This window comes from Arvicanthis niloticus, chromosome 26, assembly GCF_011762505.2.
Source record: "Arvicanthis niloticus isolate mArvNil1 chromosome 26, mArvNil1.pat.X, whole genome shotgun sequence".
Taxonomy (NCBI): domain Eukaryota; kingdom Metazoa; phylum Chordata; class Mammalia; order Rodentia; family Muridae; genus Arvicanthis; species Arvicanthis niloticus.
In genome coordinates, this window is record NC_133434.1 from 11514782 (window position 1) to 11537699 (window position 22918).

The 22918-nt window shown below is 49.2% G+C and overlaps 1 protein-coding gene across 1 annotated transcript in view; it reads right to left on the minus strand.

Annotated features, from left to right (window-relative positions):
* Positions 1-19852, minus strand: part of Pou2f3 (POU class 2 homeobox 3) — an 87965-nt gene extending 68113 nt beyond the window's left edge. Inside the window, exons 1-2 of the mRNA XM_076924807.1 lie at positions 19673-19852; positions 13104-13172 (exon numbers count right to left, since the gene is read on the minus strand). Coding sequence (XP_076780922.1) covers positions 13104-13172; positions 19673-19700 — 97 coding nt within the window. The 5' untranslated portion in view covers positions 19701-19852. The remainder of the gene's footprint in view (positions 1-13103; positions 13173-19672) is intronic.
* Positions 19853-22918: the final 3066 nt, after the last annotated feature.

Below are 22918 nucleotides of genomic sequence, written 5' to 3' on the forward strand. Positions count from 1 at the left end.
TCACCTGTGACCCCAGTTCCAGGGACGATAATCTGACAGCCTTCAGCCTCTGAGGGCCCCTGCACTGACACACACACACACACACACACACACACACACACACACACAGAGAGAGAGAGAGAGAGAGAGAGAGAGAGAGAGAGAGAGAGAGAGAGAGAGAGACAGACAGACAGACAGACACAGACAGACAGACAGACAGACAGAGAGAGAGAGAAAGAGACAGACAGAGAGACAGACAGAGAGAGAAAGAGACAGACAGAGAGACAGAGAAACACACAGAGAGAAAGAGAGACAGAGAGACACAGAAAGAGAGAGAGAGAGAGAGAGAGAATGAATGAATGAGGAGTAATAAAAACAAACATTTCTAGCCACATTCCTGCCATGGTTTTCAGGAAGAAATGCCTGGAAGAATCCTAAGGACAACTTCTGAAGCTGCTCCGTAAGCAGGACCCAGAAGGGCCCGAGATAAACTGTGAGAAGGACACTGGCTTAGGAGGTAGGAGGTAGGTTTCATTTTGCACTGGCTGAGTATCCCTGGTCCAGTCAGAGCATAGATCACAGTGATGAAACATTCTACACATGCCCAACACGTGCCCATAGACGTGCACACTGTGCCAGGGATGACCTCACTAATGAATTTTAGTACCTTATCCTTTTCCCTAAAGTCAATACCACCGATGCTCAGAACCCACTTTTCTAAAAGGAGCTGCTTATTACTATAGGACAGGATGACCTCTCCAGTTCCCTCCAGAATCTCAGTGTGTGGACTGTTAATCTAAAGATTTATTTATATTTATTTATTTATTTTATTTATATGAGTACACTGTAGCTGTCTTCAGACACACCAGAAGAGGGCATCGGATCCCATTACAGATGGCTGTGAGCCACCATGTGGTTGCTGGGAATTGAACTCAGGACCTCTGGCAGAGCAGTCAGTACTCTTAACTGTGAGCCATTTTTCCAGCTCCCCACCCCCTTTTAAAAAAAAAGATTTATTTATTTTAATGTATGTGAGTACACTGTCACTGTCTTCAGACACACTAGAAGAGGTCGTCCAATCCCATTAGATATGGTTGTGAGCCACCATGTAGTTTCGTGGAATTGAACTCAGGACCTTCTGGAAGAGCAGTCAGTGAGTGCTTTTAACCCCTGAGCCATCTCCAGCCCAGGATTCCTAATCTAAAACACCCATTTTTCTAGTCCAAGGACATGAAGAGCAGAATTCACAGACTTCAATAGACACGGCCTACTGAGCTATCTGATGTGTGTTCCCGGTGTGTGTGTTCAGAAGGTCAAGCCTGAAGCCCGCTGGACATGCTTTGTGGTGCACTCTGAAGGTGAAAACCAGAGGATCAAGGCAAGCCTTGACTACACAAAGAGTTCAAGGCCAGCCTGGACTTTGTAAGACCCCATTTCAAAAAGAAAAAAAAAAACCAAACCTGAAGTTTGCTCAGCAGTTCCCTTCTCATAAAGGTCAGGAGCCTAAGGCGATGCCATGGGGGACAACGATTCTGCAACGACTCTGCCTGAGGAAGCACATCACTCTCCAGGCTCCCAGTGCAATTTCCCATGTTATTCTTTGATAAAGAAACTACCTCACCACAGTCTTCTGATACCTTGGGAAATATAATCCCCTTCTCCATCTGAGCTGTGAATGAAGCTTTCTAGAACCCCCATGCACTGCCTCTGCACCTCCTCTTGGTGAAATGTGCGGAAATCATTAGTAGAGGTTACCCAACTGGGCAAGATGGTCAGGGGCCAAAATAAAGGAGCACCCTGGGCTTAGAAAAGGTCCAGGGTCTCAGCTCATTGGTGCAAGGAAGTAGGACTCCATCAATGTAAGATTTCTCCTCAAAATCTCCACTCAGAGTCCCCTGACCCTGAAAAAACACTACAACCTGCAGTTAAAGAAGCTCTATGAAATAAAAGCTCTATTATTATTATTATTATTATTATTATTATTATTATTATTACTATCAGACCATAGAGGACCATGGAGGCCTAAAGTCTGTCCTCTGTGTGTTCATGAGGTCAAACCTGAAGCCTGCTGGGCAGCACACACCTGTAATCCCAGCACTTTGGAGGAAGAAGTAAGAGGATCAAGAATTCAAGGCTAGCCTGGTATACTTACCAAGCTCCGAGATACACTCTAAACTCCAGAGTTGCATTTTATAGGTAAGGATACTAAGTTCTAGAGAGGCAAGTGACTGGCTGTCCAAATGCCACCATATTACTGCCAACTGAAACTTTATTTGGAGTGGCCACAGTAACTCAAGTAGGCAAAAGAGAGAAGGCTTCGATTTTCTAAAATTGTAAATAGTATTTAGGCTTGTTGGCTCTCTCCCATCTCTCAGCACTGGATGGGAGAGGGCTCTTGCCTCAGATCCCTCCCTTTTTCTTGCTTCCTGAGAGACGGAGACACACATGCTAGGGCTAACACAATCATCACAGAAGTGGCATGTGTGTATGTTTGAGTGCGCATGCGTGTGTGTGTGTGTGCATGCGTGCAAGTGTGTATGCATGTATCCACTTAACCTTCACTGGAGCATGAGTCTAGCTCTGGAGTCCTGGACTACGGACCAGCCTGACCAAGAGACGGGATCTTCTAATGGAAGTTGCCTGGATTGGCTGTTAGGTCACTGTATCCAGCGCATGGACACTTTGCCCTCCAGGGATAAATACTAACAAATGACATTATTAACTGGCAGGCATTGTTCTGGGTGTTTTACAAACAAACTTTGATGCTCACAGAAGCTCTATGAGACAGATACTATTATTAAACCCATTTTATAGATGAGAAGAATGAGCAGAAAGCCTTTAAATAATGAGCAATGAGTGTAAGCCTTTAAGTAATGACCCTGAGGTCAGAGCAGGCTGGGGGAACAGTACAGCCCTTCCCAAGTCATTCACCTCGCTCAAAGAGCCTGGAAAACACTGGGGCATCTATTCCACCGTTCTGGTGGGTTAGAACGGACCATGGCTAGAGAGACCTCAGTTTCACCATTCACCTGAGGCACAATCTCAGCCTCAAAGAAGGGGGGCATTGCCAACTTAGATGGGGTAATGGGAAAGATGAGTCCTCTCATCTCCTTGGACAAACAAACTACAGAGACTGTTTCCCCAACAATAAAAACTCAGACAGGACCAGTCCTGAAACCATCAGAGGAAGGAAGGTCAGAACCTAGAGGTACAATCCAGTAGTCCTGACCCGTGAGCTCAAATAGCATCAAGCCACTAAGAGGGTGCAGGGGAGGGAGAGACAGGTCCATCTTCCACAGGCAGGTCCCCAGGGTCTGGGGAGATGGGCTGCCAGGAAGTTAGCTAACACTGGGGACACCTCCCTTTGATAACTTTGAGCCCTTGAGCCAACATTTGCCAGCCAGCTTAACCCCTTTTGTCCACGCTTCCCTCCTCAAGAAAACCTTAATCAGCCTCATTTGAATTTCAAATGACCTCTATCTTCTCCCCCCCCCCTCCCCATCCCAACAGGCTTTGAGGCAGGAATATGGAAATTCACCTGGCAAGTATGGAAATCATCACCCTATGCAAATGATGAGCAGGACCCTCATCGTCATAGCAACCGCCAGGTTTCCTCTCCTCTCTGCACCCGTTCTGGGCTCCCAGGTTTGACTTTTCCTCTTCTCTCCACAGCTTGAACCAGGGTGGGGAGTGGACAAGCTCCGCTGGGGGGGGGAGGGGGCTTGTTGGAACTGACATTGACAGGTGGGGCCATCCAGTACCTGAGGTCACCTGCCGGGTCAGACCTGCCAGGCCACCTGCTCTAGAGCGAGTCTTGGCCAGGCACACCCAGGCAAGGCCAACCACTGTTTGTTCCGGGATAAGCCAAAGATGGGACTGGTGACTGAATGTGTGTATGGGGTGTGGGGGAGGTTCTAGATTCTAGGGGATAGGGCGAAAACCCCTCAAATGGACCCAAGAGAGAAGGGATGTAGGGGGTTCCAGTGTTGCAGTTTTAGAAGAAGAAAGGCCTGCATGGAACCTGTATGTAAAATACGATGCAAATGAGCGCCTATTATTGTTTGACTCAACAACGGTGTTTTACTGGTGCTTTTTGGGAGATGCCCAGAGCTCTGTTTCCCAGGAGCCTGGCTTGGCACAAAGGCCTCCCCTCCCTGCCTTTAGCCATGACCCCACACACACACATCAGTGAGCTCACAGGTCCCTGGAGAAATCAGAGGGTACGCTGAACTGCTGGTGGCTGAAGTCCCTAAATATACAATCTGGCCACCTTAGAGGACCTTGGTCATAGCCCTGCCCTGCTCTGTCCTGTACACTTAGACTCTCGCGGGGAAACTCAGATGACTGCATGAAGCTCCTCTCTATGCACACTCAGTTCTCAATCTGTTCCCGTGCCCTCAGACCAGAGGCTGTTGGGAAAGAGACTGGGAGAGACTCTGGGCCTCCTCATCCCTTTCAGTTCTTTTCCTTGGCAGCGCCCCCTTTTCACAGCAAATGGCTTAGAAGTGGGACTTCTTAGCAGGTGTTGGCCTGAAACTCACTAGGCTTCCACCACTGGGCCTCATTTTCATCTGCTTCTGGGGTGGGGGGTGGTAAAGGATGAAGGCTGAGGATGCTGCAATGGCCTGGAATCCTGACAGTGCTTGCCACCCAGTCTGTTTGTGTGCTGGATGCATTTCATGAATATACTGGGGCCTGTCTCCTACCAGAGCCTCATCAGCACCCCACCCCCACTATCTCTTGATCAAGAGATCTCTTGCTCTATGATCGCTTAGCCATAAGAAGACGGTGCCTAAGTTCTGGTATACCCACTGCTCCAGGAAGTCAAAGGCAAAAAGACATCCTACGACAAAACACAAAGTGTTCCTCCAAGTGTGGCCCAGGGTGGTCTGCAGACTTGCATTAACATCTCTGATCAGGTACAAACTACAAGAGTAAGACCTTAGAGACGCCAGTAAAACACCAAGGGTCTTCCCGTTGAGGAGTGTGTAGAGCTGTCTGGATGTTGCTCAAAGTGGTCTTAGGTGAGATCTCAGTATTCAATGCCATCACACACAACAGGAACAGGATTGGATACCGATCTGGGACGGACTGGAAAAACAAATGGTTCTCCATCTGGGATTGTTTTGGAAACAGGAATGTCCTCAGAGACAAGGAAGGGAAGCCAGGTAGTAACGACAGCTCACACATCCCTGCCTCTGTCCCCCTCAATCTGCCCCGTTAGGCTGGAAGGAAAGGAAGTCGTTTCCTTAAGTAGACCTCCAGGAGGAAGAGGCAGTGGTATAAGGAAGGCCAGCAAGTGCTCATGGCTTGGCCAAGCCTTGGCTATCCTGTGGGGTGGGCTGGGAACCCACAGACAAGCTGTGTTACTAGCTGGAAGTCCTTGGGATAGGTGTGAGCTACCACTGCGGCTGTTCCATTTGCTACAGTTCTCCAAGGGCTGGAGATGACTGATAGGCAATTCCAAGGAGTGTAGGCCACTCCCTGAGACCGTCAGCACCTACAGCCACAGTTGCAAGCACAGGTGGTGAATCCGTACCTTCTAATTTCCCTGTCACAGAAATCAGAAATAAGGGGAAATGGAAACCAATCTGAAGTTAGCCAAGAGTTGTAGGTGAGGGATATTAAGGCCTTCCAGACAGTGAGGTATTGATTCCTACATGAACAAGGAACCAAGAGAAAGTATGAGTTTGGCTTCTCTCTTTTTCTTTCTTCCTCCTCCTCCTCCTCTTCCTCCTCCTCCTTCTTCTTTGGTGTTTTTTTGAGACAGGGTTTATCTGTGTAGCCCTAGCTGTCCTGGAACTCACTTTGTAGGCCAGGCCTCAAACTCACAAGAGATCCTCCTGCTTCTGCCTCTTGATTTCTGGGATTAAGGTGTGCACCTTCTTAGGGATGAAAAGCAAAGGAGAATGGTACTCTCATTAATGGAAGCTTTTATTCTCCAAGGATGGTTTTGAATGTTTACAAAGGCACAGATAGGAATGTCAGAGTCCTACTACTAAAATCTATCCAGGTTTTGCAGTAACCTGGGATGGTAGTTGGGGGGTGGGGGGGGACTCACATCCACAGAGGTGAGGGACAGAGCTGGGACAGACTGAGGCTCAGACCTTGAGAGCAGCTCTCCTTCCCCTTGCTTTGTTTTTGCAGATCCTCCATTCCCCTACCCCCACCCCCATTGCCACCATCACAAGGAAATCGAAGTCCCAGGCACTTTCCCCATGCCTCTCCATTATAGCACATTTCATTTTCTAGTTACCTTCCTATGACAATGGTCTTTCTCAGTGGTGTGTCCTTTTCAAGATGCATTCACACCCACTCTCCTTTAGTCATAAGTGCTAGGACGTGTGTGTGTGTGTGTGTGTGTGTGTGTGTGTGTGTGTGTGTGTCTGTGTGAGAGAGAGAGAGACAGACAGACAGACAGAGAGAGACAGAGAGAGAGATAGAGAGAGACAGAGAGAGAGAGAGAGAGAGAGAGAGAGAGAGAGAGAGAGAGAGAGAGAGAGAGAAAGAGGAAAGGAGCCTCTTTATACACCATCAGAGTCTCATTTGACCTTCAAGTACTTCCGGGTTTCTCTCCTGTCCTTCCAGCCTTTATGAACTGAAAGCTATCCTCCTCCTCCTCAGCCTTCTCTTCCTCCCCAGAACCCCACTTCCTGGTAGCAATTTCCAGCTTAGTTCCCAGGAAACTTGAGGGTGGAGTCCAAGGAAAGAGCAGACCCTTACCCAAGAGAGGGAGTTAGTCCTAGGTCATCACTACTCTCCTTCAAAAGCCTGAGAAGACCACTGACTTGTTTATGTTTCACTGGTCCTCCCCTGGACAGACATATCCATCACATTTAAAGCCCTGTTGGAAGTTCTTCAGTCCCCCAGAGGACTGAGTCTCCTGGGTGGTTCCAGACTGCAGACAGATGTTAGTCATTCAGTCTCAGAGATAAGACAAGGGTGTCTCAACTTGGAGGAATGAATGACAAAGCTACCCTCCCTCCCCTCTAGTGAGATGATTACTGCTTCCCAAAGGAGGAGGGGGAGAAAGTTTTTGCCCAGGCTAGACCCTCCACTGCTCACCAGCGGGAGCAGCTGGCCCTGCTTTTTCCTTGTAATCCCCACTTGTGCTGGCTGGTTTTATGTCGACTTGAAACAAGCTAGAGTCATCTGCAAGGAGGTAACCTCAATGAGGAAATGCCTCCTTAAGATCCAGCTGTAGGGCATTTTCTTAATTAGTGATTGATGGGGGAGGACCCAGTCCATTATGGGTGGTACCATCTCTAGGCTGGTGGTTCTGGGTTCTATGAGAAAGCAGGTTGAGCAAACCATGTGAGCAAGCCAGTAAGTAGCATCCATCAGCTCCTGCCTCCAGGTTCCTGACCAGTTTGAATTCCTGCCCTGACGTCCTTCAGTGATGAACAATGATGTGGAAGTGTAGGCCAAATAAACCCTTTCCTTTCCAACTTTCCCTTTGGTCGGTGTTTTATCATAGTAATAAAAACCCTGATTAAGACACCCAGCAAGCACTCTGGCCCCAGACAGGCCTTTGTATCTTAGACTGGATCAATCTTCCTTTTAGTCCTGCAAGATCACCCTTCATGATTTAGGCATCTAAACACTTTCTTGTGTTTCTCTCTCTCTCTCTCTCTCTCCTTTCTCTCTCTCTCTCTTTCTCTGGTTTTCCCATAATGGGAAGCTCTTGGTCTTCCCACTAGCATCTATGGGTAGAGTCACTGGAAAAGTCCACCCTTCAGCCTGTCATGTTCTGGATAAGAGACCTGGGGAGCCTCAGCTAACACTCTTATTGTCAACCTCAATTACCCACACCTGTAAGGTGGGATAATGGCACCCACTCTTGGTGCCTATGTTCCAGAACATGCTTACAGCTTGTTAACATAGCCAAGTTATCAGTGTTATCTACAACAAGGGCTGTGCCCCTGAACTATACCCCCCACCCCCAGTGTGTGGGCACATGTGAACACATACAGGAGTGCATCCTATCATTGGAGGAAAGTTCCATGGGGACAGAGACTCCAGAGCCCAGCATGGGCTGCAAAGTGGAGGTCCTAGACATTGTCATGGGACTGCCAGCTAGGCCAGAATAGGATGGGAGCCATTGGAAGAAGCAGTGCTGACCTGGGAGGAAGGGAGCTGGGACCTGGGACTCAACTCCCTGGAAAAACCTACACACACTTGAGATGTCCAAACAGATGGCAGAGCATGCTGAAAGCAGACTTTACAGGTCGGCCTCCCCAGCTGATCTAATACAAAGCCTTCCTTCGTAAAGAAGAAACTAAAAGGTCCATGTTGGCATGGTGACCGGATGCGAAGTTCATTCGTGGCAGAGCCAAGATGAGAACGTAACGACGTCACACACTGTAAGTTCAAGTCCCGCTTCTAAACAAGTTACATTTTCACTCTCAGCCACGATGTTCTCCATGGAGAGAATAGAGCTAACTAACTGCGTCTCTGTTTACTGTACGAGTTAAACGAGATGATGTCCATAAAGCTTTTACATGTGGGAGATGTGCCCCAATGGGTTTTTCCTTCCTTCCTTCCTTCTGAAATGTTGGTTTTTGTCTTTCCTCGGGTGTTTGAGGCTACAAGTGATCAACAAGGCAAAAAAACAAAACAAACAAACAAACAAAAAAACAAACAAACAAACAAAAAAAAACAAAACCAAAGGTCTGCTGCTTTGGTGTTTGTGGTTGTCAGTTACAGCCTGGGGGCTTTAATGCATGGATAAAGTTATATTTTCATCCAATTGCTTGATTGAGAAGAGTAATGGAGTGGCTGAGGCAAAAAGGCTTACTGAAGCACAGGCCAGCTGAGCTCCAAGAATTTCAGGCCAGCCTGGTTGCCTCAGACAACCAGACAGACAGACAGACGAGCTGATGGCTTGGTACAGTGCTTGCTACAGAAGCATAACCCCTGGAACCTTTGCAATAAGCACTGTGGCCATGCTTTTGCAATCCCAGAGCTGGAGGAGAGGTGGAGACTGGAGGATCCTAGGGGCTTGCTTGCTACAGCGCTAGCCTAGCCCACTAAGCAAAACAGTGAGAGACCCTGTGTGAAAACAAGGTGGCCGGAGGAAAGACACGTCCTCTGACTCCTGGCGTGTGCATTCGCACGTGTGCACACAGCTGGGGGTAGAGTTCAGGGGCAGAGCCCATGTAGAGGATGCCTGAGACTCTAGGTTCAATCCCCAGTACTGCAAATAAACCCTACGTGAAGGAATGTGGCAACTGGCAGGAGGTAATAAGAATTCACAAAAAGCCAACAGCTGCCACAGGAGGAGGTAGGCTTCCGTGCTCTGGGAAGAGAATTTAAGGGGATGTGCAGACGTGCAGACCAGGTTTCCAGAGTCTTTGTCGCCAGTAAAAAAGAGAATCTGAGCTCCTAAGCATTTTGTTCTAGGCTGGGGGTGGGAGGTAGAGGGTGGGGGGAGGTGCAAATTGCCCGGCAGGTCTGAGAAAGTTCTCCAAGGATTTCCCCGCCAACTCAGAGTGGACCAGGACAACTCCCCTTTCCCAGCTCCCAGCCCTAATGCCCTAGGGGTTTCACACAATTCTGTGGATGCTCTTCAGTACACAGAGGGTTTCTGGGTCATCTTTGCTTATAGTTCCCTTTAAAACTCAGACACAAACCACCCATTAACTCATACCCTGCTGGGGAGGTGAATGTGTCTTTTAAAAATTCAAAGGAAACCATTAAACTAAGTTGGTAACCATGTAACTGCTAATAAGCTTTCCTCGGTTTAAAAAAAAAAATCAGAACACTTTCCAGGAAGTTTTGTTACTTTAATTAGCGACTTCTTTTTTTTTCTTCCTTAATTTAGGATCACCTAAACATTAATCCTACCACTGAACAAAAACCCTGAAGGGGAAGACGAAAGAACAGGTAAACTTCAGAGGTCAAAGACATTAGTATCTCTCAGGGGGTCTACCTCTAGGACCCACAAAATCTTTTCTTGATTGGTAAGCAGAGCAGAAGCAACTTCTGGGGCTGACTCCCTTGCTCCGGTGAAGGGGGAGAGAGAGCACCCCAGGCACTTGTAGCCCTGCGTAGTACAACACAGAATTACAAAACAACAGCATTGATGGAGCTGGAGAGAAGGCACAGAGGTTAAGTACCCTTGCTCTTATAGAGGAATGAGGTTTGATTCCCTGCACCCACATCGTAGATTACAACTTTCTGTGTAACTAGCTCCTGGGGATCTCTGACAACTTCTGACCTCCACAGACACCAGGTACTTTGAGTTGGTCTTTTTGTCGGGGCAAAAAGATCGCGGTAGTAGCTAGGTGTGGCGGTGCACACCTTTGATCCCAACCTCAGCAGACAGAGGCAGAGGGGTCTTCGTGAGTTCAAGGTCAGCCTGGTCTGCACATCAAGTTACAGAACAGCTAGAGCTACTTGGTGAGACCTTGTCTCAAACAAATAAACAAAACCAAACCAACAAGACAGCAGGTGCCAGCCTTTACACAGTTCAGCTCATTGTCAATCTATCCTCATTTTCTCACAGCACTTCATGAAAAGGATCAGTGAGCAAATCAGGTCCCTAGGAAGTGGTCCTGTTTGTAGGCTTTTTCTTGATGTTGTGGAGGGAGAGGGCAGGGACTCAGTGTGTAGCCCAGGCTAACCCAGAACTCCTTCTAGCCAGGACCGGGCTTGAACTCTCTGTCAATCCTCCTGTCTTAGCCGGAGTGTTGGTTACAGGAGGGCAGCATCCTCCCTGGCTTGTTTAGCCCAGGTCTGTTTGACTTGAAACTATGCCCTTCAAAGTCTACCTCCCAAAGAGGTTGGCAGCATGTCAGGGTGGATTCTGACAGGCCTGGTTCATCCCTGGATTCTCTCACCCATAATCCTTTAGTTCACAGCTCCCAGTCTCCTCTAGGAGTTTGAATTTGCCCAGGGAACATATAACACATTGGACTTGCTGGTCTCTTCCTACGGTTGAAACTCCACCTTCCTTGGCTCATTCTTGGGGGGAATCGGGGTGGCTCATTCTGACTCCTCACATGGATCCTCAGCTGGGTCAGGATAACTTATAGCAAAGCACTGGTTCCAGCAATGAGGGTGGTCATTTCCATGAGGACACTGCTCAGCTGAGTCCTGGACAATGGGGTCTGGGGAAAGAGAGTTGGTTCCAGGAGAGGGACAGCTTCTCTAGAGCCACACAGCTCTGCTCTGGGAAGGGGATCAGAACAGGCACTAACAGACTAAAGTCACAGGCCTGTGATTTCAGCTGAGGCTGAGACAGGAGGATTGCAAGTTGGATGCCAACCTGGGCTACAGATCACATTTAACGACGACTTAACAAGATACGTTGTCAAAATGAATGAATGAATGAATGAATGAATGAATGAATGCAGTAAAAAAGGTTCAGCTTGGTTACCATGCACAAGTACCTAAGTTCAATCACCAGTATGGTTTGAGTGAACAACACCCTGAAAAATGGGTGTGCCTAGTCCCCACTGTTCAGTCCAGCTGTCCTGTACAAGGGAGAGCATAAAGTACTGTAATTCTGCATTTTGCATGCATTACTGCCCAAACAAGTAGGCCCTGCATCAATGTTAAACTGAAGAGCAATGTATCTTGAACGTGGATCCTGAAGACAAGCCCCTCATCACAATCCCCTCTCAACTGTCATGCCTCTCTTTTAGCTTCAAGAACTAGAATGTTTCAGAACCGTTAAAATGCTTTTAGTTTGAGAGGACATCGACTCTCTTCGTCTGCTCACTTCTGTCTGTCATGATCCAGATGAAACACTAATTGGGGCCTTGTTGGGAGGCTACTAAAGTTATCTTTCTAGCTTTCTTTCTTCAGATTCCTTTTAATTACATTCATTTTCAAACTAAGGCTCGGGCTAAGGTGGAAACAAGAGAGAAGAAAGAAACGACTCAGTTCTTTCCTGTCTCCGTGTTCTTTTCTTCAAAAGACAAAGTCCTATGTCTAGACAGCAATTCCTTCTTTGAGCTACCCATACACCATACCAGCTATGTATGCGGCATCAGAATGCTAACACTTACACACAGGCCTGTTTGCTGAGTTCCTTAAGAAAGACTGCTAAGGACCTTGGATGGAGCAGGGTGTGGTGGTGCATGTCTTTAATCCCAAAGCAGAGGCAGGCAGATCTCTGAGTTTGAGGCCAGCCTGGTCTAGAGAGTGAGTTCCAGGGTATCCAGGGCTACACAAAGAAACCCAGTCTCAAACAAACACAGAACCTGGTCCTCATCTACCAGAGACCGGTCCTCTCAGGAGCTGACAATACAGCTTGTTGCTTCTGTGTTAAAGTGAACCATCAAGGCATGAATCACAGTCTAATGAGATGGGGTGGGAGTGGGGCCAGTGGTGCCTGCTGTGCAAGCTGGGGGACCCGAGTTCTATCCCCAGAACCCACAGAAAGACAAAAGAAACTCTGACAAGTTGTCCTCTGACCTCCACTCAGGCACACATGTGCATCTGTGCACACACATACACACACAATAATAGTAAAACAAAAAAATAAAGTTTGGTTTTTGGTTTTTGTTTTTAATGAAACATGTGCTTATAGCAGCTTCCTAGGAGGCTAAGGCGGGGAGATCTCAAGTTTGAGGCCAGCCTGAGTTACATGGGGAGTTTAAGACCAGCCTGGGCAATTTAGGAAAACCTTGTCTCAAAATTAAAGACTTTAAGTATGGCTCAGTGTAGAGCATCTGCCACTCTGTCATGGCAATGCTCTAGGTTCTCTCTCTTTCTCTCTCTCTCTCTCTCTCTCTCTCTCTCTCTCTCTCTCTCACACACACACACACACACACACACACACACACACACGACTTCACAGGATATGATGGAAGAACACTGGTCTAGCCTGGGCAAAGCCATAGGTTTGATGTCCAGCACCACCAGAGCGACTGTACTCCCTAACTTTTTGTCTTTGTTCCTAAGGATCTGGCTTCTTTCTGACCTGGTTCCAGAGGTTTGTTCTATCAAGGTCAATATTTCTTATTGCAAGGCTCCAGAGTCAGGGCCAGCTATCTCTAGAGAGGTCACTCAGGACCCATGATCCGGCTTTGGATCTAAAATACTGAGCAAGAAGAGACAACCACGTCGCTGGACAGTTTCCCCTAACTACTCACACCCAGAAGAGAACGCCTTACCTGACTCCACTTGACCGAAAGTGCTGCGGGCGTCCGTGGAATCAGCGACATCCCCACTCATCTTGATCTCTGCAGGGAAAACACGACTGGCTTTAATAACAGGTCACCGTTTTTTTCTCGCCACAACATACGTGACTTTAGCTAAACAGCAAAGATGAATGGGTGATTACAACAACCATCAGACTTTCAAATTCCTGATTCCCCCAAACACGTAGCCATTAGAATATTCATAAGCCTGGAGGTACAGATCCCTTCCTTCTGGGTGAGCTTCCTAGACTATCTACCTAGCCTTTCCGCCCAATTTTCCACAGCTACTGCAGGGTCTCTCACCTTTTGCATCATTCATCACCACCCTCCCATCGCTCAGACAGAAGGATGCGGGTCCCTGCACATCCCCCACCCTTAATTTCTTTCGGGGAATATGTCTCTTAAAGTTTCATAGAAATCCAGGTGTAGCCAGGTGGTGGTGGAGCCTTTAATCCCAGCACTCAGAAGGCAGAGGCAGGAGAATCTCTTGATCTCAAGGCCAGTCTGTTCAACAGAACAAGTTCCAGGACAGCCAGAGACACACAGAGAAACCTTGTCTCACAAAACTTTAAAAAAAAAAAAAAAAAAAAAAAAAAAAAAGCTTTATAGAAATCCAGGGCATGGTGGAACATGCCTATAAACTCAGCACTCAGGAGGCTAGGTCAAGAAGACCATAACTTGAGGCCAGCCTTGAACTTAGAGAGAAGACTTTGTCTCAAAAAATAGTAATAAAACAATGATAAATGCAAATCAAGCAGCATTCTTCTGATCCCCATGTCAACCCAGCTACCCTAGGAGGTTCGCGTACGTTAACCAAAAGTTTGCATTTGCTCTTCTTACCTGTCTGTCCCCAAGTCTGCTGTCTGTCTGGTTCTCAGAGGTCAAAGCGCTGCCTGGGGAATCAAGCCTTGCCTCCTTGCCACCCTTCTCAGAGATCTCACCCTTTAGGGCTCCTTCCCTTCTCTCTTATTCCTTCGAATTGCTCAGTGAGAAGTGAATGCTCGGCTGAGAACGCAGACCTGGGCAGGGTCCCGTGTCAGCCCCCAGGCGCTGCTGCTCTGGCCTCTCCTGTCTCCTCCATTGCAATAAATTAAACATTTACCCATAACAGCAAGCTGTGACCACCTAAGAGGCTCTAAACCTCCTCCCTATAGTCAGTTGAGGGAAAGAAAGAGGCAACTCAGAACTCACTCTCTGGAAGCTCCTCTCCTTATGGCACCATTTAGATCCTGATGTTTAAGACAGAGAATATTTTATTCAAATTGTGTCCAACATCCCCCCCCCCAACCCCCACTCCACCCTTTTCTCTGGGGCAGCGCGGTTAACTCTTTTAAACTAGATAAAGTCTTGGTAAATTCATTTGCATATGAGGTTCCTCGGCCAATCCCAGTCAAGGAGGCAGACTTCATTTGCATCAGGTAATCAGGCAGTTGGCAGAGTAGACATCTGAGGTCTGGAGATGATCAGGATGAGGGAAGAGGGTGGACCTCTGCCCCAGGAGAAGAGAGAAAGCACGGCCCCTCTCCCTTTTGTAAAGCGCTAATGTGTGTAGCTCTTAAATATATTTACAGCTCTGTAACGAAGCGACAAGTCAGAGATGCAGACACCAGCAAATGCACCGGAAGTGGGGGGGGGGGGAGAAATAAGGCAATCCCAGGAGTCTCTGATTTTTGAGGACACCCAGGTATATAGTGAGAGCTCTGTAGGGCCTTCCTAGACGGCCATGCTGCACTCTGTGGTTGTGGAAGTCTCAGGGACACCCCCATGCTGCTCTGCCTTTGGGAGGCTTTTGTTGAACCAAGCCCTTCCTTCTGCCCTTGCTTCTTTTCCATACGGTTAGCTAAGCCTGCATACACATATGCATGTGTATACAGAACTAGCAGGGGCCTCCGCTGCTTTTCGATTGTTACTGCGGGAACACTGGGCTTTGCTTTGTCTCAGCTTGGATCTGGGAAATGCCATATCCCACACTTGAGTGAGGAGAAAAGGCTCCAAGCCAGAACCTGCTGGCTAGACACTGGAGGGAAATCCTCTCCCTCTGCTGGTTTTGAACCGGCTTTAGCAGAGGCAGAACTCGGGACTTCAGAGCATGGGTTTGGGCAGCAGAAAAACCGGAAGGTAAAACCAATGCCATCGCTAAATAGCTAGGGGATCCTAAGTACAAAGGATGATGTGAATTTTGAATCTTCCCACTCAGAGTGGGGATGATGAGCAGCTCCCAGATGCATGGGAAAGATAAAATAAAGTGCGTAGCTACTAAATGGCTTAGACATAAATCCCGGTCCCCTCTTGCATCCTGGTCATGGCCTCTCCTTAGCCTTTCCTGATTCCCAAGGACAACAACTATGGCTTTCAGTCTTGCACCTCTGTAACTCACTCAGGAAGCCATTAGAATTCTCCTGATTCCACCTACAGAGGAAAACTGATCATGGGAACCGGAAAAGCTTGAGGGACAGTGAGGCCGCCAAGTCTATCAGAGTTTCCAGTTCAACTTATTTCAAACCCTGCATTTAGACAGACAACTGTGTGAGTGTGTGTGTGTGTGTGTGTGTGTGTGTGTGTGTGTGTGTGTGTATGTGTGTGTGTGCATGCATATGTGTGTTTGAGAATAGAATCCTGGTCTTATTTTTACTACCTCTGAGACATATCCCAGACCTCTTTTTATTTTGAAGCGGGTGCCCAGGCTAGCTTCGAAAATACTCTAGCTCATGCAGGATTTGAACTTGCGATCTTCTTGTTTTAGCCTCCCAGGAGTATCTGGGACTACATGCCTGCACCACGAGGACCGACTTAAACAGGTAGCTTTTCGAGCTGAGCCTTATTTGGTTGCCCGACACCCCAACTTTCCTTTACATCATTTCTTCCATCACCTTACATGAAGACACCTTGCTTGTCCTTTGAATAAACTTAAAGCTTAGTCTTAATCATGTCTGAAACTTAGTTCTAAAGACATCCAGGACCCCTCATGCTGCCATGACCTGGTGACAGCCAAACTCTTCAGGCTTTGGAGCTTTGAAAGGGCTAGGATGAGATAGCCTGGCAACCTTCTCTTTCAGTCCCCACATGCTCTGATGCTAGGAACCTGTTTTTGTTGGGTAGGAGGCTGATGCTGATGGGTGGGACAAACCCTTGGGTCTCGGCCTAAAAATGGGCCAACACCGAAACTCCCTGAGACGCTGGCAGTAACCCTTCACCCGTCGGACAGCACTGCCGGGGGTGAGGGAGAGAAGTGTGGGGTGGGGCCAGCTCGGCTGTGTTCTTATCAGTCTGTCTGAGTCGGCTCTCTGCCACGCTCCCTCCCCTGAGGAGGCTCAGGTGTAAGCTCCCAGATACTTCATATAGACCGCAACCTGCCTCGCCTGGCACCATCATAGCCTGAAGTTGTCCCGGCCTATCCTGTGACCTGGTGAGAAGTAGTTCCCCCATAGATACCTGGAAACACAAGGCACCTCAAGGCAGTGCTCAGTCCAGGCAGCAGGCTGAGTGCCCTCCTGAGTTCAGACTGTTCTGGACAAACAGGAGTTTCACCCATCTCGCCTGTTGTCCCTGTTCCTATTCTAGGAAGGGACTAGCTAGAGCTGCATCTAGGTTCTTTACTCAAATACGTGCTTTTTGTGGGTCCCTCTACAGGGAGGACTTCCTGGGGCCATCCAGTGCCACTTCTGAATCAGTCAAGGTTCCAGCTCTACTAGTGCAGACTTTTCTTCTCCCTCCCCCTGACAGGCCTTTTGGCCCAAAAGCATTTCTGAACTCCAACTGGCACAGGTCTGGGGCGTCAGGACCTCCCTCCCTGATGGTGAGATTCATAGAAAGGCACCCATGGCCAGACACTGGTACCTCTGGCTGACTACGCACCACTTTTCGCTCTTCTCCCTTCCTGACTTGTCTACCCCTCTATGCCTGAGCACAGGAGTCCCTCTCTGCCTGAGAACCCCCTTGCTACTTGCTCAGATCTCCAGGCTCCACTGTGAAAGATGTTCGTTCTGTGAGGGCACGGAGAGGAGACTGTGGCAAACCTGAATCGGAGCTTGTACCCAGGCCGTCAAAGCAGGTACACAGAGCTGACTCCAAGGACCACACAGCTATGACGCCTTCTGGATGGGGACCCAGGAGCAAGTCTATGTCCAAGTTTATGGACTCCTGTCACACTGATGCTACCCAGGAAGCCAACTTGGAGACGTCCCTAAGAGCCTGGTGTTGGGAATTCCAGGGGAAGTAGAAACAGCAGAAAATGGGATTACTATGGAGGGACTGAAATACACAACGTTTCTAAAATAAAGAAGAGTGTTCCTCCCTTCGTACACAGCAGACCCACACAGGAAGGCCCTACAAAGACCTCAAAAGCCCGGCACAGTGGCTGATGCCTGTAATTCAAGAATTGGAAAAGCTGAGACAGGAGGATTAATTTGCGTTTCATATAAGCCTAAGCTATGGAACAAGACTGTCTCAAATGACACTGAAGACCTTGAGCTGAGAAAGCAAGGTCAGCCTAGAAAGCTCCAAGCCTGGAGAACCTTTGGACGGGCCACTGAATGGTAAGCAGGTAAGCACACAGCACAGAGGGGCCGAGACTTCATGAGTGACGTGGAGGAAGACCAATAATGGGAGGGGGTGCGGGGCGGGAGCTAGTTAAAGAATGTAGCAGGGAAGCCTTCAAGACAATTGGAGAGGTAAATCAGGGAAAGTACACAAAGGCAGATAACCCCCCATCCTGAGGAATCACCCAGAGCACTGTGGGGCAGAGCAGCTGTACAGACCTCTGAGAAGCATCAGCTAGGGGCTTCATGGGTGGAGGGGCTTGGGCTTCTCTCCCCTCTTACTCTCTAACAGACCCTCCCAGTTCCCAGGCTGCTACTGTCAGGATCCAGCTGTTCTCACTATTTCCTTATGGAGAAGCCTCCAGCAGACAGGGAGGTGGAAACCCCCCCAGGAAGTCCCTGATTTTGGTTCTAGACAACTTTCTATTGAGATGCCGTTGGACAGAGTTCCATTTGAACCCTGGCTTTCCTGATAGGAAACGGGGGTGGGGGTGGGGGGGATGAAATGACTGCCCAGAGGACCTGTCCCCAGGTCCTTCCAGTTCCACGGTAGTACTTTGGATCTGAAGACTCTCCTCAGACACTGGATTACACCCAACTGGATGGTTCATTCAGCCTCACCTAGTCCTTCCTGGCAAATCCTTGGGCACCAGCCACTGAGTGCCAACAGCTCTCCACCAGGAACCCTTGCACTCAAGCCCTGCTGGGAAACAGCTTTAGTGAAACTAGGCAGCATAGGCCTCCTGGGCCCCGACTAATGTCTGCTTCCAGGCGTGATGAGCGGTAGGAAGATCTAGCCTGTTCTGCTTCTTGGAGGTGGGTCAGAAGATCTGCTTTCTTCCCCCACTCCCTCTTTTTTCTCTTCTTCCTCCTTTCCTCCCTCCCTTCTCTTCTAGAGCAATCCACACAATCTCTACAGCAACACTCAAGTCCTAAGGGAAAACTTACTAGGCCCCCCGCACTGTGTGTGAGGTAGGCTTTGAGTGGCCAGATCAGGTACAGCTTTTTCCATTCAGATTCTGTTACTTTGCCCAACACCTCAGGCGGCTCATGAGAACATCAGCCCTTCCCCACCTCAACCCATCAGCAAGTCCAACCTTTTAGCTTAGTAGAATGGCAGAGCTGGGTCTCTCCACACCCACCTCTCATTTGTACGATACAGGGATACAGGGGAAACTGACTCCGGGCCTTTCCATCTCGTGGGTTCCTCAGGAAAGGAGGTCATGGGATATCAGACTGAGATGTTGTCATCCACTTTGGCATATACACCTATTATGTACTGAGCCCATAACACAGGTGACCAATGGATAATGAGTGGACACACCTCCAATACATCCGTAACACGTGTGGTCCAAGACTCCTCGGGTTCTTTGCTGTTTATCCCACCGATTCTCCCTCCACACACACAGGGGACAGGCAGACACTCAAGATACACATACACACACACACATGCTTGCACAAGTTCTCATCAATGAACGATCCTGTGGCATGGCATCTGCCCCGGGTGCGCCTTTGGATGGGCTCCACCCTACCCACTTCCCCTAGGCACTCCCCCATACCCACTTTGCCTGCATTTCACACAGGTGCCCGGACACCAAACACACAGCATGTGGATACACGTATTCACTCCCAGGTCCACACCCTAGCTGAGTGAGTGAACCACCCTGCTTCTGCAACCTCCTGGGACTCCAGCACTTCAGCACACCCAAGTCCCACGCACTGTCTAACTCCCCAGATCGGGGGGGGGGGGGCTTCAGGAACTTCATGCCCCTCTCCATCGTTCTCCAAGGTTTCCTATTCCAAAGTTGTTCCTTTTAACTGCTCTCCCAACACCTACCTATCCACGCAGGCCTGGAATGACCCGCTATCCGCATCGCCCTCTCCTGGCCGCCGAGGAGTTACCCCTCCCCCGCCAGGCTCTCGCGCGGTTCAATGGTGTCCCTGTCCTTGGTCCCTTCCCACGCGCAGTGACACCTGTAGGAGCTCACTCCTTCCGTCCCTTACCTGCGTGCATGGGCTCCAGATTCACCATCCTGCCCCAGGCGGGGCCAAAGCCAGCGCCCCCCCAGGTCCCTCGCTGCTGCCCCAGCCTGGCCCCCGGGGAAGCCAGGGTCTCCCACCTCCTGCCCTCTGCCGCCGCAGCTGCAGCCACTGCAGGAGCGGCTGCCACCTCGGTCGCGCACTCCGCTGCTCCGGCCCGGGCAGCACTCCGAGGACAGGCTTAGCACACTCCCCAGGTGAGCACGCGGCGCGGGGCGGGGGCCTCGGCCACGCCCCCTGGCAGGGCCCCCGCGCTTGGCCCCGGGCCCATGCAAAACAGGGATTTGCATACGTGGAACTGGGGGCCGGGAGAGGGGTGTCAAGGTGCTGCCGGGGCGGGTCCGGACCCTGAAGAACACCTGTCTGTCGAGACCCCGCCTGGCAGTCCCTCCCCATCACGCCCTCAGCCGCTCACACTCCAGGGGCAGCTTGCCCTTTGAGGGAACCCCAGGTTTCTGCCTGGTTGGGCTCAAGAAAAGTAAGCAGTGCTGCACAGAACCTGCCAGTGTTTGGAGAAGACAAGGGGGTGCTGCGAATGGTCTTGCCTTGTAACCATTTACGACCCCTGTGGCTTGGGTCAGTTTGTCCACCACTCTGACCCCATTTTAAGCATCTATACAACGGGACCTGTGTTAATAACTGCTATCTATGAGGGCTAAGCAGGTGACCAAACAGGGCTGGTTCCCCGTGGCTTGCCCTTGTCACTTGCAGCAGCTTCTCCTGACTCTTTCCAGAGAGACAGAGCTGCCCCTTTTCCGTCATCAATCACCTCTGGTCCCAAATTATGAGAGAGAAGGGTGTGGGGAAGATTCTCGACAATGTCAGCAGTTGTGATGAAGTTCACTTTCCAGGGACTGGAGTGACTTCTCCAAAGCCTGTAATTTGCCAGTGCTGGAGCCTGGACTCCCATCCATTGCACCCCCTGCACGGGTAGAAATCTCCTAACTCTTCAGGGGCCCGTGAGTGGCCCTGTGGCTCAGGGGACATATCCAGCCAGCTCAGAAAGCCACGTGCAGAGCGGAGGTCAGATCCTTACTTTTCATCTCTTTTCCAGATAGGATACCCATTAACAACCCCCCCCCCCCCATCACACTGAGCCCAAGCCATTTCCAAGGATGTTCTAGGGCTTTCCTGCCTTAAAATACATGTACTTTTTCCTGAGATGTCCATTCATAATTCCCCAAGTTTACAGTGCTTCTGCTCTGGACTGAGCATGGAGCTGAAAAGCTTCAAGGGTATCTTTAATGCTATTATATTATTATTATTATTAAAGTGCTGAAAGCTCAAAATCAAGATGTTTACATATTAAATAAATTCTGCAAATAGTAGCATGGTACCTATTTCACAGATGGGAACACTGAGGCTTAGGGAGTTTAACTTGCCAAGCGACACAGACCATAAACACCAGGAACAGAATCTCCCCTGTGTTCTACAGTGCACTACTCTCTCTCTCAAAGATTTATTATTTTATTTATTTCATGTATATGAGTACACTGTAGCTGTCTTCAGACACACCAGAAGAGGGCATCAGATCCCATTACAGAGGGTTGTGAGCCACCATGTGGTTGCTGGGAATTGAACTCAGGACCTCTGGAAGAACAGTCAGTGCTCTTAACCGCTGAGCCATCTCTCCAGCCCATGCCCTCTCCTTTTGAAGCTGGAGATGTTGTCCTCTCTATAGTTACCCCTGGCACTGGGGGCTGACCTTTGAGCATCCTGTATGCAAGATTCTGGACATGATTAGAATGTTTGCATCCTGTGTGGAGGTTATGTGGGCTCCTCTTAGCTCCCCTGCCCCTTTTCTTTTACTGACTGGATGTTTCCTTCTGTTGCCTTCAGGTCCTGGAACAATGTTGGGCACAGTAGACATCAGAAGGTCTAAGTGCCAAGTGGAGGAGCAGGGATGGCCTAAGTGAGTCTTCAGGGCTGGGCAAACTGCCTGGCCCAGTCATACCCACCTGCCCCTCCTGGCAAGAAGGAAGGGACTTTCTTTTCATTTCTTCTGGTCTTGGAAAGAGGTCATGTAAGGGCTTTTGGAGGTACAAGTGACCCTGGAAGTCCCACTCAGGAACATTCTCAGTTTGTCCCTTCATTCCACGCAACCTAGCCTTTCCTTGCTGGGCTCTTTCCCTGTGCGCAGTGTCTGATCTACAGCTGCTCCATCCCAGAAAAATGCCTACTCCAAGTCTATAGAACCCAGTGTGCTCACAATTTCCGTATCTCTATTTGCATACATTTGCATGGCCCTGTGTGCTCAGGGTCTGGTCCTCTGAGCACTTTATCTAAGGCCTGGTGCAGTTTTCCCCACATGGCTTTAGTATTCTAGAAGCCAGAGAAATTTATATCTGACGATATCCTAGAGCTAACTACCTAGGATTCTGGGGTTGGAGGGTGTGTGGGCAGGAGTGTAGAGTTTTTCAGGGAGGGAAGCACTGAGAGAGACAGGATCTTGTGTGTTCACAGTTGGAAGCAAAGCTTGAGGGTTCCAAAGATTGGGACTGGGGACGGGATGGGATGTGATCCGGAGAAGGGGAGAAGTTGGCAAACATTGTCTTAGCTATTGTTCCATCTATTAGTAGTACGTGCTCCACTAGTAAGGAGACCTCTGCTCCATGCTAAAGCACGTGCTCCACTAGTAAGGAGAACTGTGTTCCATACTAAGTATACAACATCTTTGGGTTTGTGTGTTCCTGGGGTGTGGGGGGAGCACAGAGCAACCTCAAATGTCATTCCTCAAGTGCTAGCCCCCTTCTTTCTAGAGACAGGGTCTATTTTTGCCCAGGAATGCACCCAGTAGGACAGGCTGGCCGGCCAGTACAGATGCAGGGCACCCCACCCAGCTATTTCAATGCGGGCTCAGGGGATGGAATTTGGATCCCGGTGCTTGCAAAGTAAGCATTTCTCTACCAAGTGAGCTCTCTAAGCCCTGTGGGGCATCTTTGTTTTTGTTGTTTTGCTTTAAGTTAACATTCATTCATTTAGTTGAAAAGTAAAGTCATTAGCTCCCACCTATAGATGGGGAAACAGGTTCAGGAAGATTAAGACAGTCAGGAGATGATAAAGTTACTGGTTTAAATCTAGTCTGGCCTCTCTCTCTCTCTCTCTCTCTCTCTCTCTCTCTCTCTCTCTTTCTCTCTGCCTCCCTCCCTCTCTCTGTCTCTCTCTCTGTTTCTCTGTGTGTTTGTGAGAAAGAGACAGAGGAGAGAGAGA